Here is a 19843-nt window from a genome sequence, read left to right on the forward strand (position 1 = left end):
ATTGTATAAACATAGCAGCAATGACTTTTAAATAGTACGTCCTATAAAACTTAGCAAGGGAGTTACACATAAAAATCATCAACTGCTAGTAACTATACTACTTTTAGCAACCAAACCAAGCACAAAGTTTTGAAAGAGACCGTCATGATGGAACATAAATGATCACCCAATCTGTCCAAAATTCTTAAAGAATACCATGGTAAAGTCACATGATCAGTTGTCTCATGATAACTTCAGGAGTGAAACATTTTTGGGGAAAAGCTAAAAACTTCCCAAGTAATTGAAGCCCCAGTATCACAAAAGGCTGGATCTAAAAATAATCAGTCAGTTTGCTTGATTGACAGTCACCATGTGGCACATAGCTGGAGGTGCAACTGATAGCCCTGCTGCTGATTCCCTTAAAAAGACATCATGGTTGAGCTGGGACACCACTCTAATGCTATCACAGGCTATTCTTGGCTTTTCTCAAATCATCGCACCATATAATAACCTTGAGGGGGACAAAAAAACTCCAATCTAAAATCAATTATTGTGTGAAACAACAGGTCTACTTTATTCCTCCTTATCCCACAACTCAGCAGGGCCACTGACGTGCATACAGCATGTCTCAGCCAGGGTTTCATCTAATTATTACTATTATTGTTGCAAAATCTTTACATCACAAAACGGCAAAATGCAAAGCATACATTTTGAAAGTGTCCAGGATGTAGGTACAAGGGCATTAAGCTTACTTACTTGTATCCACAAGAGTGCCTTGAACTGTGGGGACGGAGCCCAAAGGGGTGTTAGTCTTCTGAAACAAACTCCTTATCCAGAAATGTTTTCCAAAATCCAATGTGAGAACGGTTGAGCCTCGAGAATATTCCCAAAAAACAAAACTACACAGGTTGGAATCCGTGTAGTTTTGCTTTTCTCCAAGCAATCCCTACACCCGAGGCAAGGCTGGGAATGCTCCAACTGCTCAGAAGTGCTAATACGTTACTTTTACTTTATATACCTTGAGACATGACGGCATCATCACCTCATCTTAACAGCCTATTGGACAGCCAGGGCATCATGGGAGATAGAGGCCATTTTATGCAAACTCACACCTGCCACTCACTTAACACTGGCCAGGCTGTAATACAGGATGTTCACCAACCCCCTATCAAACACACACACACACACACACACACACACACACACACACACACACACACACACGGTATATATCTGTGTCCTACATTTTAAAAAAATCCTCAGAGTGTACATTGACTAAATTAACAAAAAATAAAGACTGACATGAGACATGAAAGTCAGAGACTGTCCCTGTCAATAAGGGTTAAGGGTTCTCCTCTTTGCTTACACTTACTGTTAATAGGAGACAAATGCCACACACACACACACCAACACTCGTCTGATTTACTCTAATTTCCCAAAAGCACTTCACCCTTTCAAACTTGAAATGGTTATAGAACCCACCAAATCATACTAAGAGCAATGAATATGGCTGTAGAGGGATAGATGGGTTTTCAGATTGCTAAAATAGAGACGGTAAGGCAAGTTAAACATAGCTAGTGACCCATCGAGAAAGAATTTCTGACCATCACGTGGTATACTTAATATTGTGAAACACAAAGTTATTCAAATGTACTACTGTATATTCACAACATAAAACTAACACAAAGTATGGCAAGCAGTGATCTTTTAAAAAAAAAACAAAAAAAAAAAAAAAAAAAAAAAAAAAAAAACATGCAAATCCTAAAAAAAATAATAATAATAAATAAAATCTATTTGTAGTTTTTTTTTATTATTATTATTAATTCAAACGTGCCTTATACATACACACAACTAAAAAGTCAGACAACATTTCAAAATGTACTGTTGTGTTATTTTGCCTGTCACACACATGATTAAGCTGGACCTCATGGAGATCCTGAGGTGAAATTCACACCCTGACACTTCATTCCCGATCTCCCAGCTCTGATATTCTATCTCCAAAGACACATACACAACATACAGTCAGATTTATCTATTTCCTCTTACACTGAACCAAATATAAGATTAATTCTTGACTTAAATTTTTTTAATTATTTGCCAGTAGAACAAGCTTTTTTTTTTTTTTTAATAATGTCCTAAAAAATGTCTAAAAATAGGTTTAATAATCTTAAATTTGGTTTTATGTAATCTCATAATAGGAAATATTAGAACAATTTGACTATATTCAAGATATTTTCACTGAAGTTACAAATTACTGTATATAAAGATTAAATTTAAAAATAAAAATAAAAAAGTGATGTAGGTGTCTTTAATGTTCATTCAAAAAGACAAAAGTTGATATCAAACTGATAACAAAGGTGAGATTTAACCATTAAAAGGAAAGTTTAAAATTTGTTAGCATGCATTGAAACTTTACTATGCTATTAGTTTGAGGCAGTTCTCACATACTGCACCCAACTGAAACAAACTCCCAGATGTCAGATATTTAAGTGTAACATTGCTTCATGGCGATGTCTCTTGTTAAAAGCACTTTATAAAAATTATTGAAAGATGTGCACAGACTGACTAAAGGCAGCATAAAATTATTTCTGTGCATTATGCCTTTTAAAATCCCTAAGCAAATCTCTAACAAGCCTTGAGTACTTTAGCATACACTTCTCGTTTCTTTTTATAATTGAATCATTAAACATATTTAATTTTATTCATTCGTTTATTCTTCTGTCACAGATTTATCCTAGTTTATCCTGGACCCGGAGCCAATCCCAACAATATACCCTGAATAAGAATGAGACACCAGTCTACATTCACACACTCATTCAAATCTCGAGGCAATTTAGTGTTACCAATCCTCACAATATCTCATCTTTATAAAGAACTCTGAATTACCTTGCTTATGAAGTTGTGTAATATAAATAAACTTGCGTTAGCTTTAAGTTATACCTGGTAATGTTTCGCTTTTAAAAGTAAACAAACACTCTTTATTGTAGCAAAGATTGCACAATTCCTGACGTTCTCCAATTCTAATTATTCATGAAATATATACCGACTTCTGCTTGGAGCTTCTTGTGACTTTCTGCTGTTGTGGATGGTTCCACGTGGATTTCATAAAGATGTAAATTTCCCAAAAAAGTTTGTGTCCAAGTCTCCCCCTTGTTTCAATAATGTCACTTGGATACTTTAAAAGCATACATAAGAAATGCATGAAGACATAATCATGTGCTCATCCCAGGTCTTATAAAGAACATAACACTTCAAAACACTTACAGTATCTTTACTCTATCTTTACTCTTCTACACCTGTATACTCTAATGGTTTCTAATCCTGCTATCTAGCATCAAACAGAAGCGATTGAGTTCCAGTCTGAGTCTGGTTTCTCTCAGAATTTCTACCTCATGTGGTGTCGTGGAGTTTTTGTCTCGACCACCATCACCTTTGGCTTACTCTAAACCTACAACCGGATTGTTCTAAAAATGAGTTGATAGCATTTTTGATTGGACTATCGGCAAGATATATTGACAATATTTTGGATCAATGTAATTTATTTACTTGAGCCTAGCACTCTTTACTCTGACTAGATTATGACGTTGTGCAAATGCCATTTGGCCTGTCCCGCCTCTTCCTTTCCATTTGGTTTTACAATCGGCAACCCCCCAACATTCTCAACACTTAACACAGAATGGACAACAATTTGCACCCCCAACACTCCTACCTCTAGTGCAGAAGCCCTTCGTCTCATCTGTGTGAGATTTGAACCTACTAATAGAGTCCTGTAATTAGTTAGCATCGTTAGGCATTATTAGACAATTAAGCCAAAGCGGAGAACCTCACACGTACATACTGTAAGTTTATATAACTTATTCACTGAGTCATCAGTACATCAATTCATAAAGGCATTGTAAAATTAAGAACATCTCAACTGATAGCAAGAGTGTGTTCATGTTTAATGTGATGTTTGCTTTATCATTTAATTATGATTTTTGATGGTTTTAAGAAACTCAGACCTATTCATTAAGACACCACTCACTTCATTTTAATGCATAGGCAATACCAACTACTCTAAATCGCAAGAGAATTAATACAGTGCATGACATAAAAGACAGCTGGAGCTGCATATACTGTGTATTGCTGGAGTTTTATAATCAAGGACAAAATTTTACATTCCCCATAGGAAAGCATATAAATGGTAAAGAGTTCAAACACTGGTCTGAAGACAGAAGAGTTTGGAGGTTGTTATAAAGGCAAAACATTGGCGTGTGAGTTATCAGAGATATTTATATCACGTTAAGAAAGGGTGATGAAAACTTTCCAATGATTACTTTTCCTGCTGGTAAATACACTTCAAACTGTGTGAACTTTTTGAAGAATTTATTTAGAATCATCTGCGAAACCTAACACACTAAATTACATTCTTCTTCTTCATTTAATCTTAGTAGTATGCAGACTTTTAAAACTGAACTCTATATGCATAGACAATATGTATGCATGGATGCATCTTCTATTCGTCAGTACACATGTGGACATTTTTAAACAACCCTTTATAAGGTACATTTCTAAGCATGTGCTCATCTCTTTAAGAGTTTCCTTTTGTGTTTCTCCCAGCTGTGATTTTATGTAGCCTGTATAACTTGTCTTATAAATCACTGACTGTATTGCAATACAACAGTCTCTACATTTTTACTTGAAAAATATCAAACGATTGGGATTATGGCATAAAATTGGAAGGTTTAAGAGACTTGAATCAAATCAAGCTCTGACCCAGTGAATTGCTTTTACCCTCAGCTTTAAAGAAAAGAAGCAGCAAGCAGACTGATTTCATTGGTATTATTTATCATTTATTTCAAATAGAAGTTGAAAAGTGATTGATGTGATTGATTTCAGACGACCCAAATGAACAACGTAAATTATACACTGCCGGTCAAAAGTTTTTGAGTTTGTTTTGTCAATTAAATAGGGAAAAAGATACACAAGGGTATCCCTATTTCTTAAAACCCCATTTCATAAAGTTTAACATAAAAGAAAGTCTATACACATCCACACTGTTCATAGAAACCTCACAAGAAACAAGATAAATGGTAATGAGAAAAACAGTGTACATATTTCATTGCTTCAGACATCATCAATTTCTTTAGAAATTTATAAAAGCCACTTTGGTTTTTCACTCAAATTAAATAATACAGTGGTAGATAATTCTTAAAAAAAAATATCCAATTTTTTCTGAAACACCTCCAGGTTATTTTTGCCCAATTCAAGAAATTGCAGTGGCAGTTCATTTCCTATTTATGGTGTCTCTGGTTTGCCCTCTTGACCTGTTACAGAGTTTTCTTTAGGCATGTGGAATCTTCACTCACGGGTTCTACGAGGAGGTCTTCTTCTCTCGCCCAGAGAAGGAGTGAGGAGTGGCTCCTTCATACACTGAGGAAATCAGGTTACGTTATTACTGACAGTTTGGTATAATGGAATGAAGTGCAGTTTATAGTATAGTTCAAAAGTTTAGCTGTAAATAGATACATTGATAAATTATAACACTCCATTAACAAATATTAAACGATTATATTTTAGAAGCGGTAGAATATTAAAAACATGTCCCAGTGCATTCAAATACATCCGCGTTTGAATCCACATTGCCAGTAAAAGGATATTTTCCTTGAAAGAATGATCAGTTTTGTTATATTACATGCTACTGATGTACTGTATAGTCAGAATTGTACATCTTGAATATGGTTTGTTTACAAAACTATTTGAGCAAGATGGATTTTCGTTCATCGTAATGATGCCATCGTAGCTTGAGAGCAAAATTAAACAAGTAGACTTTGAACACTTCAAGTCTCATGGCTGAGCAATTGGAACATTTTGTACATTTTTATATCCCAGTTATAAATTTCATAAACAAGGTGCTTGAGGAACGTTCTATATACTTCAGTTAAGTTTTAAAGTATCATTATTAACTACTGGTTATAAGTACCTCTTAAGCACGCATGGCTTTTCACTAATTGTCTTCTGAAATTTATCAATTGTAACAAAGTGCTTTCTCTAATAAAGAAGCCCACCTGCTACTGCCAAGTCCTTATCTATGACACTATCATTATCAGATGGTCCAGACATCCTCCCAGTGGGGGAGCCATGTGATAACAGTGACGGGTCTGTTCAGTGCTACCCAACAGACAGAAAGTATTCATTCATTCATCCATCCATCTTCAGTGCTTTATACTGGTCAGGAAGCCTATTGGATGGAACTGGAGCCTATTCTGGGAACACTGGCTGTGTGGCAGAAATACACCCTGGATGGGGCACCAGATGACCATTCAAACACTTATTCAAAACTAAAATAGAAATTTCCTTTTTTCAGGAGACTGTATTTTAAAGATAATTTTGTAAAATTCAAATAAGCTTTACAGATATTTATTGGAAAGGGTTTAAACGATGTTTTTCATGCTTGTTCCATGAACCATAAACAATTATTGCACATGAACCTAGACACGAACCATTTACAGGCAGGTGATGATTACAGTCAGTAACTTAGGACACTAAAGAGACCTTTCTACTGACTCTGCAAAACACCATGAGAAAGATGTCTAGGGTTCCTGTTCTCCTGTGAGAACATGCCATAGACCTGCTGTAGGGAGGCATGAGGACTGCAGATGTGTCCAGAGCAATAAACTGCAATGTCTGTAATGTAAGACGTCTAAGACGGTGCTACAGGGAGACAGGAAGGACAGCTGATCGTCCTTGCAGTGGAAAATGACATGTAACCGTGTATCCCCCCCAGATGTGATGGAGAACTTGCAGATGCCTTGGTGGAAGAGTGGAGTAACATCTCACAAAAAGAACTGACAAATCTGGTGCAGTCCATGAGGATGAGATGCACTGTACTACTTAAAGCAGCTGGAGGCCACCACATACTGACTGTTACTTTTAATATTGACCCCCATTTGTTCAGGGACTCATTATTCCATTTCTGTTCCTCAAATGTCTGCGAAACTTCTCCAGTTAATGTCTCAGTTGTTGAATGTTTTTATTTTAGTACAAATATTTACACATGTTAAGAATTTTGCTGGAAATAAAAGCAGTTGAATGTGAGAGGACATTTATTTTTATTTGCAATTGTTTGTTGTTGGAGTTTTTGGTTAGGTGGAGGGGCATTTTTTGCTGGATTTACTTCTAAACTATATTATGTTAAGTTCATAAATCCAAGCAAGGACGTAACCATGGTATGGACATTAGGGGGGTCCAAATGTGTAATGCAGTACCTCCAGAAAGTTTACAATTTCAATTTTCAAGTCATGCCACATAGTTTCACATATTTCAATATATTTTAGATCTGGGCCACTCCTTTATAGTTTTTGTCCTTTTCTTTGGCTCATTGTTCTGTTGGAACATATATTTTTGCAGATGTCTGGCTGACAGGAACAGGTTCTCACCAACAATTTGCTTATATTTGGCTCAATCCACATTTCCATGTCCTCTCGAAAAGCAACCGTAGAGCATGGTGCTACCACCAGTATGCTTGATCACAGGAATGTTATTACCTGGATGATCTTTGTAGTGTTTGGGTTGTGCCATATTTGTTATAATGGATTTTAAATAAAAACCGTTGTATCCTGTTTGTCCAGTTTGGGTGATTCTGTGCCCACTGTAGAATCAGGTTTCTGTTCTTGGCTGACAGGAGTGGAACGTGATAGGTTCTTCTGCTGTTGCAGTGGATCTGCCTCGAGGTTTGTGCATTGTGAGATACTTTCTGCTCACCTCTGTTGTAAGAGTGTTTATTTAAGTTACCATAGCCTTCCTATAAACTCAAACCATTCTGTCCATTCTAGCCTGACCTCTCTCACCACCATAGTGTTTCCACATGTAGAACTGCAGCGTTCTCACCATCCTGTGTCAATTCCTCAAACAGGCCCATTTTTGCAGCAACATACAGTATATTCTTTAATATATACATAGTAGTTTGCTTCCACAGCTGGTGAAGGACTTTAATAATAAAAACACAACTGTTCATATTTCAGGTAAACGGGGAATATAACAATCAAGGCAAGCTCAGGCTGAAGTTCTAGTACCACATTACCTTCATTTGTCAGAGTGGAAATTGGTTATAAAAGAGGCTGTGTGTTTTATTCTATTCTATTCTATATTATGATAAATCTGATGCTGGTTATATGCATAAACAGCACATCACATGAACTAGAGAGATGTTTACCACACAGCTTGCAGAACACTTTATTTAAATTTAATGACCAGCACTATTTTAATGGTAGAGGCAGAAGAACATTAATTTAAAAAAAAAGTTTACCTTCCCCCCAAAGAACAAGGTGATCACATAAATAAAATAGTCTGGGAGCAACAAAACAAAGAACATATTCTAAAAAATAAAAAAACATCATATATATGGCATATAATATATGCATATATAATATAATGTAATCTCTTTGAAGCCCCTTATCCTTAGGGAAAGAAAATATATTGATACTCATTAGAATTGACAGAATATTAACAAATATAATATAGGAATACTAAAGAAAAAAAATAATTAAATGTTTAAGTAAGTGTCAGATTAATTACCAGTGATCGTGAGCAAGTGACTTTTAAAGTGACAGAAAAAAAAACCTTCATGCTGCTGAATATATACCTCTAGAGGTCAGTTTTGTTAAAAAAAAAAAAAAAAAAAAACTGAAATCATAAACCAAGTGCAGGTGATGAGCAGAAGGCAGTGGGAGTGATGTTTTCAGGGTCTGTGTCTGTGTTATAACACCAGCAAGTAAAGGAGCCACAGGAGTACACACAGGGTGCCGAAGCAGGTTTGCCAGTCCAGTTTGAGGGTATCAAAGTCTGAGCAGCTATTACCTTTGACCTGCAGCATGGAGCTGGAGGAAACTGTGCCGCCTGAGCTTGAGGCGCGAACCAAATACTGGCCCGAGTCTCTTTCTGCCGCTCTCTCAATGAACAACACATGCTTGCCTTCTTTATGGGACAGTGATATGCGCTCGTCACTGCGCAGTTCCTGTCCGTTCTTGAACCTGAAGCACAGAGTGAATTGTCACGTCACACACTCACAGCACAGCAAAAAAAAAAAAAAACAAAAAAAAAAAAGACAGGTTAATTTGTGCACTCATTTGGGGTGTTAAGTGGTGGTGTTAAAGCTAGAAAGTGTGCCCTCGTCGACTTCACCTCAGCATCTCTGTCTTTCAGTTGCTATATTAAGGGATGTTCAGTTACTCTTTAAAAAGTTGTGGGTCGAAGAGTCAAGCTATCTGTACAGACATTATTCACTGCATAATCCCCCTTCACCTCCCCCAATTTTTGCAATAGATCTTACAGTAGAAATTGTTCTGTACATCACAGACACACTGTCTGCACTTTCACTCTGCGGAAATTTTCTAGATGTTTCTAAGAATTATTTTCCGATTATTTGCTGTAAAACAAGATCGTGAGCACAGAGTGGTGTTTTTTTGTTGTTTTTTTGTACAATAGCGCAATCTGGCAACCCTACCATTAACTTCCCTGCCTACTGCTGTTCCTCCACTTAAAATGTTCATGAAGTAAGCATGGGGCAGAATCCTCTATTAGAGCTTATTGTACTTCTCATTTTTGTCCACTCAGTGCAATAATGTGCAGTCAGACAAGTCAAATGCACTATATGGCCAAAGGGATGTGAAAAGCTGACCATTACACCTGTATGTGGTTCTGCCCCAAAATGTTGCCACAAAGTTGGAAGCACACAACTGCATAGAATGTCTTTGAATGCTGTAGCATTAAGATTTCCCTTTCAGTGGAACTAATGGGCCCAAACCTGTTCCCCATCATGACAATTCCCCTGTGCAGAAAGCAAGCTCAATAAAGATATGGTTTACCATGGTCGGTGCATTAAAAAAAAAAAAACATGTTCTGAACAAAACCCTGACCTCTGGGATGAACAAAACTGTACACCTTTGGGATGCACTGGAATGCAGATGCCTTCTCGCCCAACATCAGAGCCCATGGTTTTGGAATGGGATGCTCATGGACAGATGGTCAGGTGTCCACAAAACTTTGGCCATATAGTGCATGAAATTAAAACACCTAATACAGAATTTGCATTGGGTTCCACCATACTGAAACTGTGGCGTTCACATGACAGTCATATGTCAGCATTTTTGAAAAGCTACACTTTTGGCAAAAGCCACAGTTTTAGTGTGGATGGAAAGGCAAAATGCAAGAGATGCATTTTAGAATTTCACGTGTGAGTGTGCACTAGTCCTAATGTTTGTTGTCTTCTGCATTAGTATGTCAGTAGAAATGAGCATCTTAAATTTCCAAGCATGCATTTATACAAGAACCATTTACCAGCAGTTGTCAAGGAAAAGGGTCACACCAACAATGCAATTGATTTAGTTTTTACTACTTAGAAATTTTTACATGTGCCTAAGAATTCTAAATTAAGGCCCACCTCCATCCTCCTCTTTGCTGCAACCGGTCATGAGTAGAAGTTGACAAGGCTGAGTTAAAATGGTATTGGAAGGTAGTGTGGAAACAAAATTGGGAAACAAAGCAAGGAAAGGTGTCATTTTAGAGCTCAATTTTTTTTTTTTTTTTTTACAAAGTTAATAAAGTAAGGGAAAGTTACTATTAGAAATTAGAAAATATTAGTAACGGAGCTGAAAATGGAACGCAACTTAATGTGCAGTAGTAATGACAAACATGTTCAGTTAGGTTACATTCTGTCAATATCAACAACCCTCATGCAGTGTAAAATATCAACAAAATGTATTGTAAAATATGTGACTGTATCAGCTCCTGCAGCCACTAGGGAACAGTGCCTGAAGAATCTGAAGCACATAAAGACTTAACTAAAAATCTGAAAAAATGATTCTCAGTCATTTTCTTTAGCTTTAATGTCGATATAAGAAATAGAAAAGAGTTACAAATGAACTGATTCTCCACCAAATACTGGCAAAGAAGGATAAAATCTAGGGGTTGAGTTTGTTATAAGCTACCCACCAAGTTAAAGCAGGTTCAGGGAATCCAGTGACTTCCACTTCCAAGGTCACCGGAGAGCCCTCCATTACTATGGTATTACACAAGTGTTTGGAGAAGTTAGGGCTTTGCCCTGCTGCTAGGTTCCCCATGGCCCTGGCGCTGCTCGAGCGCTTTATTTCCTCACGGATGGCCGTGGGCCTGCACAGCTCTGGCTCCTTTTCTGAGGTTAATGGTTTAAGGGAAGCATGCATGTTACCAGCCCGAGCATCAGAAGAGTGTCGGGCCGAGGCAGGTTCATGCACACACTCCTGCATCTCGATCCGGCTCTCATGCATGGAGTAAACGGTTTGCTGGCACTCGGCAAGGCCTTTCGAATTGCTGCTCTTTAAGATGCTGGAGATGGTGCTAGAGACCAATGGGGGGGTGGGAACATTAAGCGGGCTATGAACAAATGAGGAAGATTCTGCTTTGAATCGGCTAGTCGGGCCCGTCATAGGGGACGGGAAGCTTTCCTCGGTCCGGAAATGGAGTGGATCGCTGTGTCTGGAGTGACACTGCTGGCTATACTGGCTCCTGTGGAGGCTGTGGGAGCTCACACAGTAGCCATCATCTAGGTCGTTCTCAGACTGGACCATGTTCGACTCAGGGGTTTCAGATAGAGGAGGGAGAGAGATGTCATCCGGTGAGGTGCACTCATACTCATCGTTAGATAGTGACTCTTCACTCAGGTGGTCAGGATGGAAATCTCGATCTGGAGGTAAACCAGAGCCTGGTGCACACCTGGAGAAAAGATCCTCTTCTCCTGGAAGCAGCACTTCACTCTTTGAGGAACACAAACATGCTAGAAGTCAGTTCTATATTAAATCAATAGTTCATATAAAACAGAACTGAAAGATTTCCATTTTAGCCTAAAATGTAGTTAATCAGCCAAGACATGTTTTCTGTCTAAAGCTAGTTTTTTTTTTTAGTTCTTTACTTCATGGTGTTCATTCAAGAGGACAACAAAATAATTCTTCTACCAGTCAGTAGCGGTTAATATTACAATATATAATATAATATATAGGCAACACTATTCATGTTTCCGTTTTTGTTTTTCTTTTAAATGAAGTTTTTAAGTACATAATCATATCCTGTCACTTCTGAGTACCACACATGGTTAACTGAAGAGCTGTGCTCACCATTAGCCAGCTTTTTGTTCAAACAAATTACTGATCGAGATTCATTGCTTTCACATGCACCTTCTCCATCATTTATAGGGTAAGTGGGGGGTATATTTACCGGGGAGGACACTAAATCTATGATTAAATTTAAGATGGAAAATACACTATATGGCCAAACGTATGTGGACATCTGACGATCACAACCACATGTTAGTTTTCCCCAAACTGTTGCCACAATGTTGGAAGCACATAATTGTCTAGAATGTTTTTGTATGCTCTCGCATTACAATTTCCCTTCACTGGAACCAAGAGGTCCAAACCTGTTCTAGCATGACAATGCCCCTGTGCACAAAGCAAGCTTCATGAAGACATGGTCTGCCAAGGTTGAAGCGCAGGATCTCTAGTGTCCTGCACAGACGCCTGAACCTTAACCCTATTGAACACCTTTGGGATGAACTGGAACACCGACTGCACCCCAGACCTCCTCACCCGATCTCACTAATACTCTTGTGGCTGAATGAACACAAATCCCCACAGCCACGCCCCAAAATCGAGTGGAGAGCCTTCCCAGAAGAGTGGAGGTTATTATAACAGCAGATGGGGGACCAACTTTGTAATGAGTTGTTCAACAAGGATATCTGGGTGTAATGTTCAGGTGGTCACATAATTTTGGCCATATAGTATATCATTTATGGGATAAAGGGTGAAATTAAATTCACAAACACCTTTACGTCTGCGTGTAGTGTGTGTGCAGCAGTGTGTGAGCCGCTAACACCCTGGAATTTCTCATGGTGGCCTCGGAGGCCTGCTGTCTGTTTCTCCGCCTTCTGAAATTCTGAGCAGTGGGATGCGGTGTGGCATTCCCCCTGCGCAGGTGGAGTATCATCCTGAGATGACCTTTTGTTCTGCTGGAGTGCGCTGATGCTCCTGTCTCTCTCCACAGGAGAACTGGACACGTTGAACGTGTGTGTGTGCAAGAAGGAGGTGTGTGTTTGCTCCTTCCTCTCAACTGTGGACTTGCTGGTGATGGTCTGCACAGTGCTCTTTGAATAAGCCTTCTGCATGTAGCAGCTTGTCTCTGAGAGCAGTGTGTCTTGGCTTTGTAATTTGCACATCTGTGGCTTCATTCTTTCTGATTTCTTGGTGACCAGGTCGTCTTTGGTGCTACCCTGTCCCATTATCTCAGGAGTGTGGCCTGTCTCCTTCGCCTCCGGCTGTTTACAACACATAACTGATTTAGACAACGAAAATATGCATTTGTAAAACAGTAATTTGCTGTTATTAATGCTTACAGTTTCTATGGTGTCATAAGTCTTGTTTTCTTCAGCAAATTGAGCATTCAAAGACTTAGCCTGAGGAAATGGGCAAAATGAAACACATTTAGTATAGCATGTTTTAAATTAAAGTACCGCAAACAACAATTTGAAATAACAAATTGTTTAATATGTTTTTAATGCTGGGGGGGGCTAAAAATTGCCTAATAACATCTCTACAACTTGTAAAAAAATAAAAAATAAATAAACACCAGCGTATATCAATAAGTATGAATACGGAATTTGGAGACACTTCCATGACATCCTGCCACCTGAAACAGCTGGTCACAGGCTAGACTGTAATTGTTGGGGGTCAATTTAAGGAAGATCTTAAGGAAGGAAGTATCAATTTGTTTTGATTTTGCAGCAGCCAAACATATCAACATACAGCATAATGTTACCATGGCAACAACAATTTTATTCACCAGTGCTATTAACTAACTAGTTTAACACACAGATTGTGTAGCTAAAAATTTCAGAGGGCACAGCATAATTTTCTAATAACCGATATATCAGATGTGACTGATCCAAAGCCATGGAGATGACTGAACATCACTAACTCAAATCTTTAATATCAGTGAATGATGAATAACTTCAGTCAATCTTCTGTACAGCTTGTCCTACGCAGGGAGCCTGGAGACTATTCCAGGGGATACGGGACACCGTGCCCCCATATCCCCCTGTTTTGGGATATGTTAAATGTATATAAATACATCCAAATAAAAAACTAGGTTGGTGTATTTATGAACAGCTGCTAACCTGTAATTTAGCTTCCAGGTCTACGAGTCCACTTAACAACTCCTTTATTGATTCCACTATTTCATTGTGCTTGTTAACAGTTTTCTCCATGTACCTCGTCCCTTCCTCAGCACCTGCATGAAACACATCAGTCAGTGTTAATTACTCAGGACATTCCTGCTCTCGAAGTGGCTTCTGAGTTGTACCTTAGTGGATCTACTTCACCCAACAACCTTACTGAGTAACCACATTTTGGATCTATGATCAGCATGGGGTGGCTGTGGATCAGTTGGTAGAGCGGGTTGTCCACTAATCGTAGGGTTGGCAGTTCGATTCGTGGCCCACATGACTCCACATGTCGAAGTGTCCTTGGGCAAGACACTGAACCCCAAGTTGCTCCCGATGGCAAGTTAGCGCCTTGCATGGCAGCTCTGCTACCAGTGGCGTGTGTGTGAATGGGTGAACGAAAAACAGTGTAAAGCGCTTTGGATAAAAGCGCTATATAAGTGCAGACCATTTACCATTATCCATTACGGCGTAAAACAAACTGATCAAATTAGCGAGTGATAGTAAAATAATTTATGGACTAATGTGCCAACCATGAAATGTACACATGCACATTATTATTAAACGTGTCCCCCTTTACGCTAAATATACTCGATCAGTCAAAAGATGCTTGGTGTTTGCTTCTTTATGAAACAAAAATGTCTTCACTAAGTGTAAACAATGCGAACGTAATGCTAACTTTACAATGCTAACGTAACTAACAAAGTAAGTCTAGCTTATAACTAAACTATTACCATTACTATAATGCAAACTGTATGAGTAAATGTCTCCTAAACTGGCTTTGTGGAGATGTTCAGTGATTCATTACGTACACTTTTGTCCATTTGATGTGGACTCTTTTTAAAAATGTCTATGTATACATGGCGTTATTGAGCCCAACAATGTCTCTTGAGGAGAATGTACTGTATAATTTATACTTAGCACAATTCTAAACTGGCACATTTAAGCTTCAGTTACTTGTTAGCTACATTAGACTTGTTAGCTAAAGTTTCATAATTGAACTGCAGTGTGTGTTAACGCAGATTACGATATTTGTGCATTTGGATGCATTGGTTCTCTTTCATTAATAAGAATTTCAGTAGTGACAGATATGAATCAACAACATTCTATGTTTTTTTTTTATGTGTGTGTGTGTGTGTGTGTGTGTGTGTGTGTGTGTGTGTGTGTAAAATCCATCTCACCATAAAGACGCACTGCCAGCTCTGTGACCTGCCTGATTCTCTCCTCCTGCTGTGGGATTGTGGGAAGGACAAACTTCTCAAACTGCTTATGCAGAGAGCTGATGGCTTCCTTTGTTTTGCACTCGGATGAGTATTTGCCCACTCTCACAATGGTGGAGCTCGCTTCCTCACACCAAAACTCAAACTGCAGACCAAACCCAAGAGCGCACACGATCAAAAAAAAAAAAAAAAAAAAAAAAAAAAATTCTTACCTAGTTTCCTTTCTTGCGAAATATCAATGTAAAATATCACAGCATTACGATTTATATTAGCGCCACATATATATACACATATTTTTTTTTTATATATATATATATATATTATTATTATTATTATTATTATTATATAAATAATGTTATTGATGGGTGTATTGCATATATAATAAGCTGATGTGAAAGTGTTCACATACAAAATAAAACTCTTGTGTGCATGCTGTTTTAGGAAAATAATCAGCGACGAGGTGATGTGATGCATCCTGACGTGAAGCGTAGCTACTGTTACTAAAAAATATATGGCCGACATTCCAAAATTCCTCCAAAAGCACAGCAACTACTCATCCAGGAAGTCACAAAAGATCCAAGGATAACGTCAAAGGACCCAGTAAATCAGAGTCCTAGAAGTAAGTGAAAGACTGATCTCCAGTTATCAGAAGTGTTTGGTTGCAGTTATTGCTGATAAAAGGTGGCACAACCAGATTTTAAGTTTAAGGGGGAAATTCGTTTTTCACATTGGTGATAGGTGTTGGATAACCTTTTTTGCTTCAATAAAAATATAAATAAATAAGAACTGTATTGTGTGTTCATTCGGGTTGCTTTTGTTTTATGTTGTACTTCCTTTGAAGATCTAAAACTATTTAATATAAAATATACACAAAAACAGAAGAAAACACAAAAAATCATTTTTTCACAGCGCTGTATTGTAAACTCTGCAAACAGACTTTGGTCCAGGAAAAAAATAAGTGTGAAAAGGCCCTAACACGAAGCTTGTCTAGTTTTGTTTGGAAGTAGTTTTTAAACTGTTTTTGTTGCTCAAAATAGACTGGCAGCAACAGCAATCTCTCTTTTTTTTTTTAGTTTTCTTAATGTGTTGTTTTTTTTCTTTCCCCCAAACCAATTCCCAAGTGCTCATTATTATATAAGGGAGAGCTGTTTCGTCAGGATGATTTGGCAGTAGATCTGTTATTCACTTTGCCCCCAATGGATACAAGTTGACTGGAATCGGTTTACACATGATTACCACAGACATCTTCAAAGTTGTCTGTGGATAATGATTAGAGATTATATGGCGTTGAAAGCAGAGTTACAAAACCTTCAGGGGTTTTTCCACACCTCTTCCATGGCTTGCTGTAGCTTCATGCTGAGTTCCAAGTTCTGCTTGTAGTCCTCAACTGTCCTGTCAAAATCTCCCACCTGTCTCTGTAGCTCATTGATGGAATCCTCCAGCTCTCTGGGACTGCTGCCAATTAGATGCTTCTCACTGCTGCTTGATACTGTAAAGGCCTGCAGCTTCATCTTCAAAATCTGACACACACACACACACACACACACACACACATTGCATGTAACTGATCAACCAAGACAAGGTTAATGTGTGAAGTTTGCTTCTTTAGTTTTATACACGGGAGCTATGAAGCTAATCTAGATGAATAGCTAATCTATTAATAAAAAGTAATAGAAGTGCATCGCTACTAATTTAGCTTCAAATAGCTTTGTCGAAGTGTTCGGTGTTTTAAACAGACGTATATAGTGCGTATGTAGTTTATGATATTGTACAACACAGTTATCTATAAAAACAGACAAAAGGGCATTGAAATGCTCCATCTTGAAATCATTTTCTTCCTCAAGCATGAGACTCCTAGGAGGATAGGAGGTGTGGCTGAGTTTGAATGCAGAACTGACCACTAGAAGAACGATAAAATCCAAATTAACTTGTATATTTAATTTTAATACCGACTTATATCTGCTATTTTACGACACAAACGGTGTTCCCAGGCCAAATGATGTCTTTTGAGGCAATGATTTAGGCTTTCAGTTGCACAGCGCTAAAATAGTAGCTATAGACTTTTCTTACTTGTGAGCTACATCAGCAAACTTCTGACACCAGTCACGTCTGCCCTGGTCAACTAAATTTGGTGTAAGAGTGGAAACTGTGTGTCGTTTTTTGACCAAACTATTCCTCGAATCAACTGATACGTTCTAATATGGCATTCAAATGCTTATAAAAGTGCGCTCTCTGGCCTTACCTGCAGCTTTTCTAAGTATATGTCAATTTGTTGGATCTGATTTTTTACAGCCTTCATGTTTCTCAGCTTCTCATTTTTCTTCATGTAGTTGAATTTCAAATTGTTGAATTTCTTCTTGATGTCTTTAAAGGACTCTCTGAGCTGTAACAAAACAGGGAAAGGAAGCAAACAAACCATATAAAATCTTGGCATGAATGAAAAAGGCATTTGGCTAGGATTGGCTGTGGCATGAAAATATCTGCACAATGAAATCTCAAAGATAACATCTCCACTGAAGCCAACATGATTAGGGTTTTGTGTGTGTGTACATGGGGTAGCGGGGGGGGGGGGGGGGGGGGGACTCTTCCCTCTGGCAGAACAGAAGGTCAGTAAGGAGGTGGGGGGTTGTGTTCTGTCAGAGGAGATTATTTCAGTGCTTGGGCTGGGGAAAATTTATAATGCAGAGCCATTTTCGTTCGCCCCATCAGATGTTAGCAATGGTCTCGAGTCTCATGTGTCATCCAAGGACAGCTGCAGCCCAGAAGAGAAGCCTTCATGGAGCTTCCCAACTTCGAGGAGGAGTCTCGCATTTACAGTCCTCAGAGGGAGGGATAGAGCGTGGTCTGATTGACACCTCATTTCATATAATTCCCTTAATACCTCTGCGCAGTCACTCAACAAGAGACATAATCTTTAATAATCCATGCGCGAGTCATTTTACATGCTCATACTGCTGATCAGGACTATCGAGAGTGTTCACATCATCATCAGAAGAGTTTTTAGTTTCCTGTAGTGCTTCTCGTTTACCATATATTTTATAGTGTATCGTCTTTTGTCTGTATTTATTATATTTCCTAATAATATTTAATAAGTCGTCAAAGCTACTTATTTGATGTCTCGTGCCGTGCCGTGTCAATTGTAGCACCATGATTCTGGGGGAACTATATTTCAGTTTCTAACGTTACATCTGTATGTGTTGGGCCTCAATGGATGTGATTGACTTGACAGTAAAAGAAAAGCAGAGAGAGAGAGAGAGAGAGAGAGAGAGAGAGAGAGAGAGAGAGAGAGAGAGAGAGAGAGAGAGAGAGAGAGAGAGAGAGAGAGAGAGAAGATGGAGGCTGCTGTAAATTCTGAAGTGGTCTCGGTTATTCTCTACTTCCTCTGAACGCCACATCCTCCGCATCGAGAGCTCTGAATGGTCCATTACTATAGGGATTGAAAGTAGTAACAGACATCCGGTTCCCACTTCTATGCCGTTCTCGAAAAAATGAATCTGCTGTATTAGCGTTGCACAATTGCCGTCATTAAGATTAACACTAAATAAGGAATAAAATACTTGGGGGTGCAAAGTTACCACCTTGAAGTTGATTATTTCCCTATAACAGCATTTGCTTTAATTAACGAACGACCATTTATCCACTTATATTTAATGTTGTGGACCATCCATAAAAGAAGCTCCTGTTATTACTTATGTAATAACAGCTATAAACAGCCATTCCCTCACCAGCAAATTAAGCTCGTCATGCAACATAACCAAATAGCCACACATTCCTCTGTGCTTACAGACTTTCCTGAGGTGGAACAGTTAGACTTACAGCTTTACCTCTGAGAGTTACAAAATGGTGACACTGGAGACTCCTTCCATTAATGTAAACTGCTCCTTATAGAAAGCTTCACCGGATCAATTATCATACATGTTTATTATTAGTCTAATATCATGTGGAGAGTCCACCATACAAGTCCCTGTGTAAGATGTTACTAGAGATATGATAACGTAAACCTATGACTTGCCTTATAGTTAGAACTACTGTCAGAGAGGCTGTTATAGAAAATGAATCAACACCTTCTGCCCAATCAAAATCAAGAACAGTGCTGTGGTATAATGAGGTTTAACTTGCAAGCAAATTAATAATGAACAGATAGACAAAGGAGTAAAAAGAAAATCCACACACAGCCACCAATTTCATCCTTTTAGCTCACATAATCAGAAGTCTAATATTGTTGCCAAATTTTGTCAGGCAGAAGGACATTGACAAAAGAAAGTCGGAGAGACGAAAAGAGAAACTGAGTCAGGGTGACAAAATGAGAGTGAAAATAAAAGGAAGCTGAGAGAGAAAAATATGAGGCTGGAAGAGTAAAGTGTGAGAGAGAAAAGAAACAGCAAGAGAGTGAAAAAGAAAAAGAGAGAAACTGATA

The 19843-nt window shown here is 38.3% G+C and overlaps 2 protein-coding genes across 22 annotated transcripts in view; both read right to left on the bottom strand.

Moving 5' to 3' along the window:
* ttn.2 (titin, tandem duplicate 2) overlaps positions 1-965 on the bottom strand; it is a 181850-nt gene extending 180885 nt beyond the window's left edge. For all 17 annotated transcript variants that reach the window (XM_053680786.1, XM_053680799.1, XM_053680798.1 and 14 more), the window contains exon 1: positions 736-965. The gene's annotated coding sequence lies outside the window, so the exon portion shown is untranslated. The remainder of the gene's footprint in view (positions 1-735) is intronic.
* A 3824-nt stretch (positions 966-4789) lies between these two features.
* The window catches only part of ccdc141 (coiled-coil domain containing 141), a 48177-nt gene continuing 33123 nt past the window's right edge, over positions 4790-19843 (bottom strand). For 2 of the 5 annotated variants that reach the window (XM_047156213.2, XM_017470258.3), the window contains exons 18-25: positions 17669-17809; positions 16755-16946; positions 15388-15571; positions 14162-14274; positions 13382-13441; positions 12815-13303; positions 10951-11750; positions 5398-8990 (exon numbers count right to left, since the gene is read on the bottom strand). In XM_047156213.2, coding sequence (XP_047012169.1) covers positions 8717-8990; positions 10951-11750; positions 12815-13303; positions 13382-13441; positions 14162-14274; positions 15388-15571; positions 16755-16946; positions 17669-17809 — 2253 coding nt within the window. In that variant the 3' untranslated portion in view covers positions 5398-8716. The other 3 variants (XM_047156214.2, XM_047156217.2, XM_047156218.2) reach the window with 3 other exon arrangements.

Source organism: Ictalurus punctatus, chromosome 6, assembly GCF_001660625.3.
Source record: "Ictalurus punctatus breed USDA103 chromosome 6, Coco_2.0, whole genome shotgun sequence".
NCBI lineage: Eukaryota > Metazoa > Chordata > Actinopteri > Siluriformes > Ictaluridae > Ictalurus > Ictalurus punctatus.